The sequence below is a fragment of the Bos mutus genome, chromosome X (genome assembly GCF_027580195.1).
Source record: "Bos mutus isolate GX-2022 chromosome X, NWIPB_WYAK_1.1, whole genome shotgun sequence".
Taxonomy (NCBI): Eukaryota; Metazoa; Chordata; class Mammalia; order Artiodactyla; family Bovidae; genus Bos; species Bos mutus.
This window is the reverse complement of record NC_091646.1, coordinates 7,511,522-7,529,548: the sequence shown is the minus strand read 5'-3', so window position 1 is coordinate 7,529,548 and position 18,027 is coordinate 7,511,522. Positions and strand designations below refer to the sequence as shown.

The 18,027-nt window shown below is 40.2% G+C and overlaps 1 protein-coding gene across 2 annotated transcripts in view; it reads left to right on the top strand.

The window, feature by feature from the left end:
• GRIA3 (glutamate ionotropic receptor AMPA type subunit 3) overlaps positions 1-18,027 on the top strand; it is a 307,649-nt gene that overhangs the window by 233,403 nt on the left and 56,219 nt on the right. For both annotated transcript variants that reach the window (XM_005889307.2, XM_005889308.2), the window contains exon 12: positions 9,129-9,327. In XM_005889307.2, the coding sequence (XP_005889369.2) occupies positions 9,129-9,327 (199 nt within the window). The remainder of the gene's footprint in view (positions 1-9,128; positions 9,328-18,027) is intronic.

The window sequence follows — 18,027 nt, the reverse complement described above, 5'->3', positions numbered from 1 at the left end:
TATTGCAGTAAAATGCTATTTATCTTGATTAATGAGATTTGGGCACTTCCTTCAATAATGTGTGAGGGGCAAATGCCTCACTTGCCTCACCCTAGTCCCATCCCTATGGAGATTAACCACAAATGGGCTCAAGGGAAATTTTCAGAGTAATGGAAATGGTCCCAAACTGGATTGTGGCAATGGTTGCACAACTCTAAATGTACTAAATTTATTCATTGCACACTTACATTGGTGGATTTTGTGGTATGCATATTTATTTCAGTGATGCTATTGAAGATATTGAATGTTAATGTCCTAGACTTCACCCACTTAAAGTGTTGACTCACCTAAACAAATGTCGTGGTGGATTCATAATCAGAAAATATTATAAGCAAATGTAACATCTATATAATCATAAAAAATGAGTTATTTCCTAAATAAAAAGTTTTAGCTTTGGTAAAATTGAACATGAATCCAAATACTGACCAGAGTCAATTATACAAACATATCAGTTTGGTTCAGTTCAGTTGCTCAGTCGTGTCTGACTCTGCAACCCCATGGACTGAAGCATGCCAGACCTCCCTGTCCATCACCAACTCCTGGAGTTTACTCAAACTCATGTCCATCAGTCGGTGATGTCATACAACCATCTCATCCTCTGTCGTCCCCTTGTTCTCCTGCACTCAATCTTTCCCAGCATCAGGGTTTTTTCAAATGAGTCAGCTCTTCGCATGAGATGGCCAAAGTATTGGAGTTTCAGCTTCAGCATGAATATTTCAGCTTCCAATAAATATTCAGGACTGATTTTCTTTAGGATGGACTGGTTGGATCTCCTTGCAGTCCAAGGGACTCTCAAGAGTCTTCTCCAATAGCACAGTTCAAAAGCATCAGTTCTTCAGTGCTCAGCTTTCTTTATAGTCCAACTCTCACATTCATACATGACCACTGGAAAAACCATAGCCTTGACTAGATGGACCTTTGTTGGCAATAGGGATCTTTATTTAAACTAGGACTCAAGAGGTCACCTACCATGTTTTTATAGAGTACATCATTTTGAGATTACCTACTTGGAACACAAATGGATTATCCACTTGTTTTTAAGTATTTATGCATATTGCCTTCATTTAAATGAGTTTAACAGTATAAATCACTGGTGACCATCTTCAGCAGCTTTTTAATATAACATGTGTGGGTCAAGCCTCATTTGTCTAAGTCATTCTTTTTTGTCACCCTCCATCTGCTTGGTCAGGTTTTCCAAATTATTTCACTCCCTGTTCCTTTTGTGCTTAGAATGTGTGTCATTTTGTGATACCATCTGGGAGTTCATTCTTCTTGTCTGATTTCTTTTTAATGTTCACTTCAAGAGACAAGGGTTTCTGGATGATCCTGTAATTGAATGATTTTAACATGACTGGTAACCTGTGTTGAGGCAATGCTAAAGACTTATTGAGGTTGGAGATTGTATTGGTTTCTGTAAGTGAATTTTCAAAACTAAAATTGTGGTTGCCCCACTGGAGTGCTGCATACTACTGTGCATACTCAAGCTGCACCCTTAAAAGGTCATTTGTTTTTAGAAGTATTTCTGCATGTTGCCTCATTAAGTAACAACTTAAAATGATGGCCTAAAAATGACAAGCTGGAAAGATTCTTTATTTTCATTTTTTTGTAGCAGAATTTTAGCTGTGGCTCTTCTGTGGCACTGAAATATCTCAGGTACTTTTTTCAAGGTACAGATTTTATTATTCTGCACTAGACACTTCCTATAGACCTTTCAAAGGTTTTGAGCATGGCCTTTGGTCAGAAATAAATTTTCCAACACAACTCAGTGCACATATGTGTACATAACACAAGTTTCACCAGACGTTACCCTTACAGTGTGCCATGCATTCTGATATTCACGATTCTGTTCCATTTTTTTTTTCCTGAATGCTGGTTTCAACTCAACCTGGCAAAGTAACAAGTATTATCCTTACTGTGCTTCTGAGTAATAAATTATTACCTTTACAAACTAAATTTTCTACCATATGAGTACTCTCTCCTTCAATACTGTCTTTTATGTCCTTCAAAAGACATTATATCTTTAAATCTCTTGATAATATGTTATACTTGTTAGTATACTTATTACATACAAGTAAGGAGGGAACATGTTTCTCCTTGTCTTGAGAATGCTACTGGTTATATATTTGTGCTCAACTATATAGCAGCAAACCCCACTGTAAGGTACTCTTCTATTAACTGATTTAGAAATTCCCAATAATCACATAGTTGCACTCTAATATTCGTGGTTGCCTTCAGCTGTGAATGCCAGCATGATACTTTATTTCTGTTCAGTGGCCATACCTGGAATGCAAACTTTCCAGCAAGCCCAGAATGTGAGCATGCATTGTACACTCTGGTTTTTATCAAAATTGAAACAATTGAAGGCATTATAAGAGACCACATTTTAAAGTAGAATTATCAAATATCATAGCATGAGGAAATCTCAGAGATAAATTAATCCAACTGCTTCTGTTTACTGAGGGCCCAGGAACAACAACCTTCTCTGAGTTCCCTCTGCATCTGGGCACTTTACCTGTATTTTAATGTGAATTCTAATCCTCAAAACACTACCACGAGGTGGGCATTATACTTATTTTTCAGGTGCAGTTGATGCTCAGGTGAAACAATTTGCCTAGCCCTGCAAATAATGACAAAGCTAGTATTCAAACTCTAGTTCTAAAATCCATGCTCTTTCCACTTCATACTGATTTTCTCACATCATGACAAAGGAATAGTGCCTGGAGAGATAATGTCATGGAAGCCAAGGTCGTGGGGTTTCTAAGAGCCAGCAAGCAGTACAATTATTTCCACTACCACACACTGCCTCCCACTATCGACCTAATGGTACACTGTGTGTTCCATTCTTTCCCTCATGCTCAGCCCCAAGAGCTGTTTTCCAGGGGAAAAAAAACAGCTGGCTGTTAAAGAAAGTAGGCAGTGAGCATTTAAGAATGCTACTGAACATGTGTTCACTCAAAGTAAAAGACGGGGAGATCAGCAATGAGACATCACTAGGAAAACTGAGCATGATTCCATTGTCATCAAATTAAGCTATGAATGGAAACCTAGAGGCTTAAAGAGTCTATGTCAATTAGCTTTGATATTTTCAACTACCCCAGTTGTTCAGAGTGACCAAGTCAGGTGAGACCGAATCACCTATAGAGAGAGTAATCAATGTAATAAGCTGAGGTTGTATTCATACACGAATGAATTTCTAGGGGGAGTCAGGAGAGAAAGTATGAGGAGATTGCTTGCCTTTAACCTTCTTCCCCCTTGATTGGGGCATGGGGATATAGCCAGTGGGTGTAGCCAGATGGAGGGAGCATAGTGATTAGGTGTGTGGGTGTTGGAGTTTGTCTCACCAGATTCACAATCTGCCTAGTTGTTGTGTAACGTAGGACAAGTAACTAAATCTTGCTAAGGCTCAGTTCCTCATCTATAAAATGTAAAGCACAGTGCCTGACCTATAGTAAGTTCTCAATACATAGTAGCGATTATCATTTTTAAACTGGCTGCTCTTAACCATGCTGGCTTCACAAATACCAATAGTTCATATTGCATTTGCATTTTAGTTCCTAATCCTCTTTAGGAATCCAATTGAAATTGTAGTCAGTGCCAGATAGCTGATTTCTGATGAGAAGTAACTGACAACATCCCTTTTTGAACCCCTAATGGGCTTTCCTTAAGGATTACACCACTTGCAAATATTTTGGTTGTATTATTCCGCAATGTCTTGCTAATATTGACAGGTGGTTGTAATTTTTTTTTTTTAATCTGAAATGTATTTCCTTTGTAAAACGTTGATAGTACTGCTAAGCAGTCCAGAGTCTAAGTCCTCCCAGACAAATGCTCCCCCTGCTGACTTTCTCTAGAGCTGCAGGGACATCTGAGGGCCTGCCAAGTTCAAGATACAAGGTTCCAGGGAATGAGAACAGAGAAAATGGAAAGAACATGCTAACTTGAACCTGGTCGCTGTGTACACATTATTCCATGAGTATTATTGTCCTGTTAAGATTTGAAGATATCAATCCTTTGGACAAGAGGGCAGGGGATCCATTCCAGGTTAGGTGATATACAGATCCTCCTTTAAAATAGAAAGTATATGCAGAAGAATAAAATATACAAAGGGTAAAAAATGAATGGGATCAAACATAACAGGAGCTCGGGGGCTCCATTTAAAGTAATAACCTTTCCTTTACTGATGTAGGAGCAGGGTCTTAATCCTACTGTAAATTCACTTCAAAGCAGTAGTGGAGGGATAATAAATTAATTGTAATAGCAGGATTTTTTATTACAACTATTTCATGTCTTTTCTGCCTGAAAGCCCTAGTCTTAAGTTTTGGGGAGATGGTTAGTTATGCCCATCAGAGAAGACTAGAAGAGCAGAAGATGGATTCTGCACATTTAAAAAATAATCTGTCATAGACACAACATTGAGTGGAGTGTAGGGATGATGCATACTTTGGAAGAAAGAAGGAAGCAAAGGAATGATGAAGAGTTTGTGCAAAGGAGAAGCAGTTTGCAGTTCTAGCTCTTCATCTTCTGAAGCTAGTAAAGTGCAGATTTCAAAATTTACTTACAGGATGAAGGTTACAGCACATTGCTCACTTTTATTATCATTTTAGAGGCCATAAAATACACTTTATTATTAACTCAGAAACTCTAGTTTCTTCTGATTACAGATAACAGGAGCATTGTGTATTATTTTGCAATGTTTTTATGTCTGTTTTTCTCTTGTTGCTAATTTCCTTTCATTAACTTCATGCCTCCACTTACATTCCTTCAAAAGGTATGATATGTTCCTTTAACACATTTATATAAATACTAAATGTGCAGCATTTTACAGTCATTTCATTATGCTAACCTCCAAATCTGTCTTGTGCAACAAAACTACTTGAAATGAATGTTAAGCATTTCGAAGCTGCATTAATGGAAGGAAAGATACTGAGAAATGACAGGTCTTTCTAACTCAACTATAAAGTCTTGTCTTGTTTTAATGGATCCTTTTAAAAATGTGATAGGGCTGACCCATCAGTCACTTTTTATATAGCCTCCATGTGAAATGTGGGTTTAAATGGCTATAGTTTCACTAATGAGAAAAGGGAAATGTGAAGATTTTTATAGAGCTTCTTCCCAGTTAGTTCCGCTGCACACATTCTCCGTAAAACAATTTAGGCATCACTGTCACACAAGGGAAGAAAGTGGTAGAAATTCCAAGACTCTTGTCAAAGCCACTACTGTCTTAAGGGGAGAATGCTGAGTGCATTCAATGCTGATTCCCAGGAAGCTCCTTTTTCCATCTATGCTGATGCTTGTAGATACTATTTTACCATTTCTATGTGGATATTCACCAAAATTCTCTATGATCGTAGGTCTATTGTGGTATTAACTACATAGCTGCCAAAATCAATAACCATATAGACAAGAGGTCACAAAAAAGACCAGTTAGCTTTTTATTTTCGGTCATGTCAACAGACAATTTCAGCTAAGTCATATGGATTAACCACATGATTATCTGAGTCAGCTATTAAGGTGGCCAAAATAACCAGGTTATGATATGCAGGCTTGATTTTAGATCACACAGATACAGTCAGAGTCTATTAGCTGCAATAGCATGACACCAATGTAATTTTCATAAATTACTGTGTTGTTCTCCACATTTCAAATAGATAATACATAAACTACCATTAGTATTCACGGCAGCAGAATACACCGCTTTCCATACCAAACCATGATTCTGGAAATACTCCAAAATCAGTTTTCCCCTTGATCTCCATAAAACCCTATCATCCCAAATAAGGATGGCATTCACAGCTCCATTCCAAATGAACAACAGATAATAAACAATAATTACCCAAACATGTTTGGTTTTCCTGCAACAGTATTTCTCAGAGTTTGTAGGAAAATTGCTCCTTCTATAATCTACCCACCATTCTGGATTTTCTTATACAAAATGTGAATATTTTATACTATAAAAATATGGGCATGTCTTTCCTCTCGTGTACATCTAGATGATTTATTTCCTATTTCTCATCTCTTTGCCTCAGTTATTTATCTGTAGAATGCCTCCATTTTCTTATCTGTAAAATATGACTTAAGCACAGGGATGGAGGATTAAAAGAGTTGACACATGTAAACAATTAAAACAGAGTCTGGCACATAGGAAGTGCTTCTTAAGTGTTAGCTATTATTTTTTTTTTAATTACTACAAATGCCACTTTAAACATTCATCTTTTATATAGAAAAAGTATTTCCAGAGTCAGATCAGCCCAGAATAAGTGAAATGTATATGTCAACAATGAAGAAAGACTATGAAAGTTACAAATTCATAATTGAAATATTCCATATACTTTTAGCATTTGGAAGTGTGATATTCTTTCTGACTCATCCAGATGTTTTTACCTCTTCTTATTAAAAGGGAGATGTTCCCAGGTGAAATACTCAGAGAGTATAACTATTAGTTAGAAAAAATCTGTTGCAAAGCAGATTTGCACAGCCAAAAAACTAAAAGTGACTACACTCAGAAATAAATATGGGTTGTTTGAAGCATCCAGGGACCAACAGATATTACAGGCTTTAAAAAAAACCAAGTAGTTTTTTTTTACAGTTAATCAATAAAGAATACTATTTATCAAAACATGTGCCAAAATGATTTGATCATAGTGTAAAATCTAAAACAACTGGATTTTCCAGAGGCTCAAAAAAGGTTATCTTGGGACACAGGAATTTAACTTTGCTTCCAAGTGGTAGAATGCATGTACAGACAGAGAAGAGCTTGACTTGCCAGCTTTCAGCCCAGAGCTGCCCTCTTCCCACAGAGCCTGGAGAGGTGCCAGGCTCCTACGCCTATTCTTGACTCTATGACAGAGCGGGTTCTTTTCCTGTGAGCTTTTCTGGGCATGAGAGAACACAGCCTAACCAGGATGGAGCTATGCCTCAGAGAAGAACTATCCTCAGAATAATGTGGCAATGTTTTATGAAACCTAGCGACCACATTTCGTTTCTGCACACAGAGCCAGCCTTCAGCAGCATTGCAAAGGAGGTGATGTTTCCTCAGGACAAGCCTGTATCCATCTTTAAGCATTCGGGGTTCTTACACTGCCCCCTAACTTCCCACAGACCCTATCCCCAGGTACTCTCATGATGTAGGACCGTGGCTCTAATCCTGGATGCGCCCAAGGAGCTTTATGAACATGCTGCTGCTGGGGCTTCCCTGGCGGCTCAGTGGTAAAAACTCATCCTGACAATGCAGGAGGCGCAGGTTCAATCGCTGGTCCAGGAAGATCCCACATGTCACGGAGCAACTAAGCCCATGCACCGCAACTACTGAGCCTGTGCTCTACAGCCAGGGAGCTGCAATGAATGAGTCTGTGTGCTGCAACTACTGAAGCCCACGCGCCCGAGAGCCCCTGATCCACAATGAGAGAAGCCACCACCAGGAGAAATCCACACACCGCAACTAGAGAGTAGCCCCCACTCGCCACAACTAGAGAAATGCCCGAGTGGCAAGGAAGACACAGCACAGCCAAAAATAAATAAATAAAAACTTTTCAAATGTTGCTGCTTAGGCCCAACCCCCGGAGATTCTGATTTCATTGATCCGGGGTGGAGTCTGCTGCTGCTGCTAAGTTGCTTCAGTCGTGTCCGACTCTGTGCGACCCCACAGACAGCAGCCCACCAGGCTCCGCTGTCCCTGGGATTCTCCAGGCAAGAACACTGGAGTGGGTTGCCATTTTATTTTTTTTTTTGGTCATTGTGTTTTGTTTTGTTTTCTTTTGTTTTGTCTCAAGCTCCCCTGATGACTTTGATATGCAGGCAGAGTTGAGAATCACTGATGGAGAAGAACAGTATTTCTCAATTTGATCAGCAAACCACTGCCATCACCAGTGATGCTTAAAAAGTCCAGATTTTTGAGCACTCGGATATTCGGAATCTGCATTTTAACAAACACCCCAAGTAATGCCTATGCATAGTTACATTCAAGAACAAGACGTTCCCTGATTAAAACTTATGCATCATCTGTCCCATTCTCCACTAACTGGATATACTAATCCATAATGATATGAAAATAGGTGCTGTTGAAGTAAAGTGTGACATTTTGACCAAGCCTCCTGAAGAAACCTTGGAAGATAATCCCAATAGTAAGAATGTCTAGAGCAGACCAGTGAGGATGGTTTTATCTGTTTTGGTTATTTTGGTGAGGGAGCGTACAGACAAACGTTTTAGTGCCTCTCAAATCCTATTACACAACTAGTTTCCAACTTCACTTGAGCCAGCCTGTCCCATGTGCTTAGTCTCAGTTTTTCAAAGGGAAGAGTTTCAATCCCTGGATCAAAACTCCTGAGCCCCACTAGCCATTTATATGAAGATAATAATAAATATTATTTCATGGCCCATTGCCTTGTGGTTAACCAACTTCACTAGAATGGCAACGTCTGTAGTAAATGTGTTAAACTCACAGTGAATAGTGCTCATTTACTAGCATCTACTCATTTCTCCTCAAATACATAAAGGTTTTTGATTCTGTGTCTCCCATGACATCACCTTACATCAGTGTTTGTCAACCTTGACTGCACATTGTAATCACCTGGCGAGATTTTTAAAAATACATACATCTGGGTTGCACCTCTCGGGTTCTGATTTCTTTGTTGGCTGAGTCTCATGCTGAGCATGAGAGGTTTAAGATCCCAGGTGATTCTGATGTACAGGCAAGGCTGGGAACCACCTGCCATAAAGGAAACAGAACAGTCTTCCCCAGGTGCGCCCAGCAAGGCTCACAGGAAGAGAATCAGGTAAGTACAATGATTACATCTAAGCAGGAGCTGGCACAAAGAAGGTATTTATTTCTGTGATTAAATAAATAATCCTGCTTTGAAACCCGTAGGGGCCTGAAGAGCATTATGCATGTACCATCATCCCATGCCATCATGCCATGCAGTGTTGCTGTCAACGTGTCATTCTGTTTGATGTGTTCATCCCCTGATATCATTGACTTCTCGATTTCATCAGCTCCACTGAAATCATTCCTCTTTCCAAAAATAAAGATAAGGATTTCGTAAACTGAAACCTGGCCCCTCTGGGTCCGGATGGGTCTCTGTTTTGTTTTGTAGATCACTCTCCGGGCGCATTGTTGGAGGGGTTTGGTGGTTCTTCACCCTGATCATTATTTCTTCCTATACTGCCAATCTCGCTGCTTTCTTGACTGTGGAGAGGATGGTTTCTCCCATAGAGAGTGCTGAAGACTTAGCTAAGCAGACTGAAATTGCATATGGGACCTTGGACTCCGGCTCAACAAAAGAGTTTTTCAGAGTAAGTGCTTTTCAGTTAATTGGGTCTGCTGGCTTTTATTTTACCACCTGCTCACAAAGGCAGATTCATGGTATTTTAAAGGAGGGTTGGGGAAGGGTGGAAATATTATCAAGGCAGAGCATCTTAAAGATAGAACTACTTGCTTGATGACCTACTTCATTGTCCTTTAGATCCAAGACTCGTGTGTGACCTCACAAGTGGCATGGCAAGAGCACTGAGTTTGAACTCGCAGGTTGGAATCCCAACCTGCCACCAAGTGACTATTTATCCTTGGGCAGGTCATTTAACTTCTGTCAGCCTTGGTCCCCTTACTTGAATACTGAAGTCATTGAACTAAATATCTGTTCTCCTTTTTAGCTTTTACAAAAGCAGTGATTTTATGTCTCAGCAGTTCACTGACGTTAGGTGGTTGACTAAGAATCTGAGGAATCATGGACTATAAAATGACATTCTATTTTATACTTTGGTTTCCTATTGAAATATATTTCAGTTGTTTCAAGCATTTCTGTACATGCAGATAATTCAATTTTCAGGGAAACTGATAACTGTTTTAATTTCTTAAGTAGATTTGTTGACCCCTTTCTGACCCAACATAGGCCCAGTCTTAATAGGGGAAGCAAGTTGTTCACTAGTAAAAGTTAGTAAAGCATCAGCACTGTGGAGGAGAAAGAAGAAAGGAGATAGAACATTATACAAGGATAATACAATGGACAAACCACTTTTACATAAAACATCAAGATCTTTGTTGTGTAGTAACTGGTCTTTATTTTTTTTTTAAACTTTACAAATTGTATTAGTTTTACCAAATATCAAAATGAATCCGCCACAGGTATACCTGTGTTCCCCATCCTGAATCCTCCTCCCTCCTCCCTCCCCATACCATCCCTCTGGGTCGTCCCAGTGCACTAGCCCCAAGCATCCAGTATCGTGCATCGAACCTGGACTGGCAACTCGTTTCATACATGATATTATACATGTTTCAATGCCATTCTCCCAAATCTTCCCACCCTCTCCCTCTGCAACAGAGTCCATAAGACTGTTCTGTACATCAGTGTCTCTTTTGCTGTCTCGTACACAGGGTTATTGTTAGCATCTTTCTAAATGCCATATATATGCGTTAGTATACTGTATTGGTGTTTTTCTTTCTGGCTTACTTCACTCTGTATAATGGGCTCCAGTTTCATCCACCTCATTAGAACTGATTCGAATGTATTCTTTTTAATGGTTGAGTAATACTCCATTGTGTATATGTACCACAGGATTCTTATCCATTCATCTGCTGATGGACATCTAGGTTGCTTCCATGTCCTGGCTATTATAAACAGTGCTGCGATGAACACTGGGGTACATGTGTCTTTAAAAAAGGCTATTGATGGAATGTTTAAGAACTCTTGCATTTATTCAGTTGCTCCAACCAGAGAGACATGGTGGCTTCACTGAGAAAACTGACCCATTCTATACATATGACTGCCTGCTAACTGTTACCTGTTATAACCCAGGTAACTGGTTATAACAATGATCCAGAAGCCACTTGTGTAGTTGGTAGAAAAGAAAAGTTGAGTCATTCTCTCCAACCAAAAATCGAGTTATCGGATGGCAGGTATAATTAGTGACTTTTCCTCAAAGATCCACAGTAAACAAATGTTGGTTCTAAGCCAGCTTGTTTTAAGAAATCAGTAAGAAATGTATTTATATGTGTATTATCATGGGATGTATCCAGTTGTTTCACAGGAAACCAGCAGGAGTATGTTTCTTGAAATTATAGCGATTAACTAAAAACTGTTTTCATTCCCTGAAGCAGAAAGAGTGAGTTCTGATACCCTTTCAAGAATTCTCTTGGAAGGGGTTGTAGGTGGAAAAGTAGAGGGGCACTTGATTTTAAAAAAAAAAAGAGGAAGAAGAAGTTTTATTGACTTAGGATATCCCTCTCTCACCTCTACCACTTTTTATTGAGCAGCTCATAATCCCTAACCAGGGTGAGGGACTCGGTACTATTGGGGTTGGCCAAAAAGTTTGTTTGGGTTTTTCCACATGATAGTACAGAAGAACCCAAACAAACTTTTTGGGTATTCCAATAGCAGTATCAAAATCTTCTTGGACTAACCTGGCCTTGACCCTCACCTCGATGGCTGTTCCAGAAGCTTATCTGGGAATAATCCCCTGCCCTCATGAAATCACTCACACATTTCAGGGCAGGAAGCCAGGGATTTCCATCTGCTGAATAGTCAGCACAAAATCAGCTCCATGGAAATTTGGTTTGGTGTCCAGCTTTAGCAGAGCCTATGTTCACCCTCCCAACAGGCATCAAATTGCTACAAGAAGTAATTGACCACTTAAGCTATCAAGACACCAGCCTTGGACCCTCCAATCAGGGATCCTTGTTCTGGGAAGCATTTTTCCTTCAAGGATTAGAAATTAAGAAAGTGTGCTTTAAATGGTATTCGCTAGGTGGCATCAATTCCCATTAAGTTTTCAAAGGCCATTCATCTATATTGCAGGCAAAGGAGGCTCTTTAGGAAGATTTATTAGCACAAAGACTTGAAAGAGCGACCAAACAGTCATTGCCCCCATGCCCAGACCGCACCCCAACACATGTGTCTTTCTCAAAAACTAGGAAAGCATCTACTAATCCATGTAATGATGGTTTCATTAAAGAACATCTTATTACTAGAGCCAATTTGAATCAACATTCAATTCTGAGCAAAGCTATTGCCACATTCTAATTGGTTTTCAGTTTCTAATGTTCACCAATTCCTAGTGACCTTTACAGCCAATAAGCAATTCGTATGAAAATGGAACTGTTTTGAAAATCTGATTAGAAAAGGTGCTGGATATTTCTAGGTGTAAAGAAGTGCAAATCATTTTCTAATTCCCACTAGCCACTTTTCTTTTCCCTCAATTGGTTACTAGTGACAGCAGTAAGGACTCTGTGGGGAAGTTCTTTAGGACAGCTCACAAAAGTTGATGATCTAAGAGTAGAATGAGCAGTATAGGACAAGTCAACTCTTAGCGTGATTGTACTGAAAATGTTATGTAAACCCAACAAAGGGAATGCTTGGTATTCACATAATACTGAGGGGCCCAACCAATTGGTCTCCAAGCCATTTGTCCTCTTACTATCCTCTACTCAGGACTTTCCCAATGGTCCAAGGGTTAAGACTCTGCCTTCCAATGCCAGGAGTGTGGGTTCCATCCCAGGTAGGAGAGCTAAGGTCCCACGTGCCATGGGGTGTTGCCAAATTTTTTTTTTAAAAATTAATATCCTCTATTCTTCCCCTCCTTGAACCCCATAAATCAGAGAAAGCAACCAGCAGGAACATATCATCTCTTACTTGGGGACTTCACTGCCACAGCATGTCACTTTCCCCTCAGTCCTCCATGATCTCAAGGCAATTTTAAGAACAGCAACTCCTCTACCAAAAAAAAAAAAAAAATCATTGAGGACCTCTGATGGCAAGCCTTCTCAACATTGTAGGCTAAAACAAGACCACATGCAACATTTACAAACATAACATGAGCTCATTTCTACCCATTCTCACTCCATATTAAAACCACAGGGGCTAAATAGTAATACCATAAAACAGCCCGGGGCCAGCCCTCTAGTCCTTCCACTAAGAGAAAAATAAAAGAAAATTCCTTTCTAATCGCCCTGCAGACATTTTTCCTTGTCCTGAGTAAGGCTGCCATTAAAATGATGATATCTTTAAGTGATTCTTCTGTTTCTCTCATTTTCTGAACTATCCTTAGCTGTTATCTTACAGTCACAGAAAGTCACTGGCACAGAGAGGAAGGCAGGGAGGGGCTGAGCCAAATGCATGCAGCTGGAAGAGACATCTGAAATATTACCATCAGCCCTCATGACTTGAAAACTGATTTCCTTAGACAGCAGCTCCAAAACTAAATGTCCCAATTGGAGTTGGAAGCACCCATGCTAAAAAAAGACAAGTCGACAGCTTCATTGCCATTGCCCAAAGAAATGCCACTATGATTTGGAAAACTGCACCAAAATGATCATTCTCCACCAGGTTTTGAACGTTTAACCTGATACCAGAGTCATGTTAAAAAGTAGCACCAAGAGGAAAAGCAATCCCGAAATTCTCTCTGCCTTCAGACCCCTAGAAATATTAGAAGACAACTACAAATGTTTGATTTCTTTTCCAGAATACTGGAGTAGTAGCCTTTCCCTTCTCCAGGGGATCTTCCCAACCCAGGGATCAAACCCAGGTCTCCCATATTGTAGGCAGATTCTTTACCAGCTGAGCCATACAGGAAGCCCTCTTTTCCAGATTCTTGGCCATATTCCCACTGAAGATAGTTCAGGGGATAAGAGGATAACATTTTAAATGAAATGTTAATGCTTATTTAAACCCCTTTAAAAAATAAATATGAATGGAAAGGAGTAGGGAAAGACATGACTTGCTCCAGTGCCCCAGAAAGTGAAAAGTGAAAGTGAAGTTGCTCAGTCGTGTCCGACTCTTGCGACCCCATGGACTGTAGCCTACCAGGCTTCTCCATCCATGGGATTTTCCAGGCAAGAGTACTGGAGTGGGTTGCCATTTCCTTCTCCAGGAGATCTTCCCAACCCAGAGATTGAACCTGGGTCTCCCACATTGTAGGCAGATGCTTTACCGTCTGAGCCATCAGGGAAGTCCTCCAGTGCCCCAGGCAGGACAGAAAAATTGAAATGTATCTACAGACTCCCCACCCTGCCCCTGCCCCAGGAACTGCCCTGTCTTCTGAGTGGCCAACATTGTAAGCCCCATGAAGCACAGTTGAATTACTCATGAAGAACATTTTGTCTCAACACAAGACTCTGTTACTATTATCATCAGTAACTTTTCTTTTAATGCAGGCAGCAAAAAGAAGTGCCCTCTCAACTTGATTTGGGAAGTAGTCCCTCCAAGAGGATTTAGATTCTGCTTACACATCCTGAATCTCTCTCATACACACACATGCACACGCATGCATTTTCAGAGTTCAGATTTCAGATCTGGATTTCAGTCCAGATGTTGTATAACATTTGCTGATTATTTATTATAAGGTTTTTGAACTTTATGAGGAAAGAAGAACAATCTCTTCACAAATGTCCCCGTGTTAAGTATTGGATTGGCCAAAAAGTTTGTTCAGGCTTTGGCCACTCCAGTATGTTGACATTTGGACATGATTAAGAAAACTAACCATTAATCTTCAAGTTTTACTACAACAGACTTTCCTCATCCCTTAGCCCGTCCCCTTGCCTTAGGAAACACATCAAAATATAGAAATTCTTTTGTAAAAAATGTTCTCACAAGTACCATGATGAATTTGAGATCTTGACACTGTATCCAGACAACAGCAACCACATTTAATTAGTTTGAAGACATATATGATGTGACTAAATGTTTGATGATATGGTGAAATGACACGCTAGGGAGCATATAATAACAACAATAGGAGATGAGCTGACACCAAGGAATGGTAGGTCAGACACATTTATTGTATATATTCCTTGACAATTTAAAAAAGAAATGATTTTGTAATTTTGACATGGCCATTCTCATACCACCTTATCCCCCCCCCAAATATTCTTTTCCTATGTCATATAATACATTACACAGCAAGACTCATAGAACTTATAGGTTAAGACTAGAGGCAGAGCAGCAGGTACAAAGTGAGGCTGCTGACCTGAGGCCTGGCCAAATGGGACTCTGAAAAAGGGAATGATACATTCAGACAGCTGCACACCAATACCTGTCTCCAAGACAAAGGAGGAAATGTGGCAAGACAGGCTAGTAATAATGCCCTCAATTCTATTACTTGTTCATCACTCTTTCAATAACTTTTTTGGGCAACTACTATATACCAAACTCAAAGCTAAGCACGGAAGAGCCATCTCCATGAATGAAATTAAATTTCTGCCTTTTGTGAAATCACATGAAAATACTTAGGTTTTTTTCACCATTCTTGGAGGTTATTTGGGGAAACAGATTGACTTAAAACATAGGTATCTCGGAGAACTAGATGATCATCCCTCCAGGGCAGTCGATGGTGTTTATTTCGATGGATTGACTTCCTAGCACATGCCAATCTCTGGATATCCCTTGTGGTGAATAAGAGTAGGGTTCATGATTCTCTATAACTCCAGCAGGAAGGTCATCAAAGTGATGAATAAAACAGAAATGGCCTCTACCCCCCAAGAGCTCACAATCTAGTGGGCTGACAATTTTCAGCACATGTGTGTGCTCAGTCATTTCACTCATGCCCAACTCTTTGCAGCCTGCCAGGCTTCTCTGTCCCTGGGATTCTCCAGGCAAGAATACTGGAGTGGGTTGCCATGCCCTCCTCCAGGGGATCTTCCCAACCCAGGAACCAAACCCACATCTCTTTTGTCTCCTGCATTGGCAGGCAGGTTCTTTACCACTAGGGCCACCTGAGAAGCCCCTTTCAACACATATCCACTTATCTCACCACACTTTATTCACATGACAATCCTGCTAGGCAACCAGAACAGGTGTTATTACACTTCCTTCAGGGAGGAAACATTGAAGCAAGATGACACTGTGACTTGAAATCTGCTCAGCTCAGTGGGGACAAACTAGAATTCTGAGTCTAGACAGGGTCCTCTTTCCATTCCATCTCAATGCCTTTCTGGTACGAGTGTTCATAGAAACATGGGGTACTATGCATGAACCAAGCCTATAGGGTAGAGCATGTTAAGGCATCTCTATCATCTCCTGGTTGATCTTTGTTTTTATTCCCTCTGATGGATCAATTACAAAAGGAAGCCTATACACACTTTTAAATTACATTTTGCCATGTCCCCCAAATCTCAAAGGGATCCAAGATAAGAAGGCAAAGAAAAGGAAAACATCCATAAAACTAAAGCAAATGCCACAAATGTAGTAGACTGCTATTATTCACGGCTTGTTATAGCTTCTGATATGACAAGGGTTATGTCATGATGTAGATAAAACTGGAAAGAATAAGAAGATGAAAATGATTTCTAGTTCCACGTCCACTGATGACTTTCTTGTTTTTCTTTGGGTAAGGGTCATTTGGTCTCAGTTTCCTCATCTATCAAGGGAAATATTCCCTGCTCTACCTTCTGTATGGGGTTGGTTAGAAGATAATATCAGAAAAAGCTCTTGAATGATATGAAGTGTTCTACAAATCCCAAGAGATTTAAAGGACCCACCAGTAGAGCAACTGAAGTATAGAGACTGTCCAAATAAGGCTCTGAGGAGACGTGAGAGAAGGGTATTTCTCAAAAAGAAAAGAACCTCTGCTTGCTCAATGGAAGAGAGTTGGGGGGTGGCATTTCCAGCTGTGGGAGGAGAGAGAAAACTCATTTATATCCTTCCCCCATCCTCCTGATCCCATTCCTACCTGTTATAAAATATGACCTCATCTCTTAGTCCATCTCTAGCCATTCCTTTGTGGTCTGCAGATTCAATAACTTCACCATGCACAGCTTAAAGCTGCCCTTGAAGACCACCTAGAAACTTCAGGTGCTTCCAAGGTGGCATGCAGGCCATCTGTCCAAAATGACCAACCATATGGATTTCATTAGCCTGTCTCCGTTAGTCCTCCCAGGTAACCTACTTGCTTATGAGAGCATGTCACAGCTCAGGAAGCCTTAGGGGGTTAAGTCTTTGTTATCTTTGAGGCTGCCAACTCTCTCAGACCACACCAGGATAATTAACATCACACAGGACTCCCAGATCTTTGTGAGAATTCTGAAACTCTCTTCCCTAGAGGAACTCACCACAGGACCTTTCTCTTTCCTTGTCTAACAAAGTCAAAATACATAATAGCCTTCCAGTTAGAGGATGGGGACCCATCTGTTCAATTAGACTTTCCTTGAATTCACCTGGCAAGCCTGCACAGGTTGATTATTTACGATTCCTTTCTATCACCATAAGAAGCCTAAATAGTTGATCAACTATTATTGATCAACAACAATCAACTAAAATTTCAACTGACTGAAACTCAACTCACAAAAACATGCAATTAACTAGAATGCTTGGTAGCACTCCACTTTGGAAAGGAAGAGGAAACTCACACAAATAAAACCTTGATGTGAATTTTTCTTTCAAAAAGGCTACAAGGTGAGGCCCTGTGGTCAAGTTCGTTCCAATCTTCAACATCTTCCACTTTTTAAACCAGTGAGTAAAGCTATATTGAGTGTCTACTGTATCAAGTTAGGTACCAGGGATACAGTAGGGGAAACATGACAGAATTTGCCTGCCAACACAGGAGACACAGGAGACATGGGTTTGATCCCTGGGTCTGGAAGATCCCTAGAGAAGGAAATGGCAACCCATTCCAGTATTCTTGCCTGGGAAATTCCATGGACATAGGAGGCTGGTGGGCCACACAGTTCATGGGGTCACAAACAGTCAACATGACTGAGCATGCACGCATGTTTTGTTGGAAGGAGAGAAACAGTAAACATATAAATAAGTAGGTGCATAAAATAATTTCAGGCCCCAATAAGCACTCTGTGTATTATGATAGAGAATGACTTAGAGAGGACTGTTTTAACTGGGAGCTTGGGATGGAAGGGGTTTGGGGAAAGCCTCTTTAAGGAGGTAACATTTAATTAACGGCCTGAATGATAAGAGTTAGCCATGTGAAAATATGATGGAAGAGTATTCCAAACAGCAGGAATACAAAGTGCAAAGGTCTTGGGGCAGGAAAAATCCTGGCATGTTTAAGGGA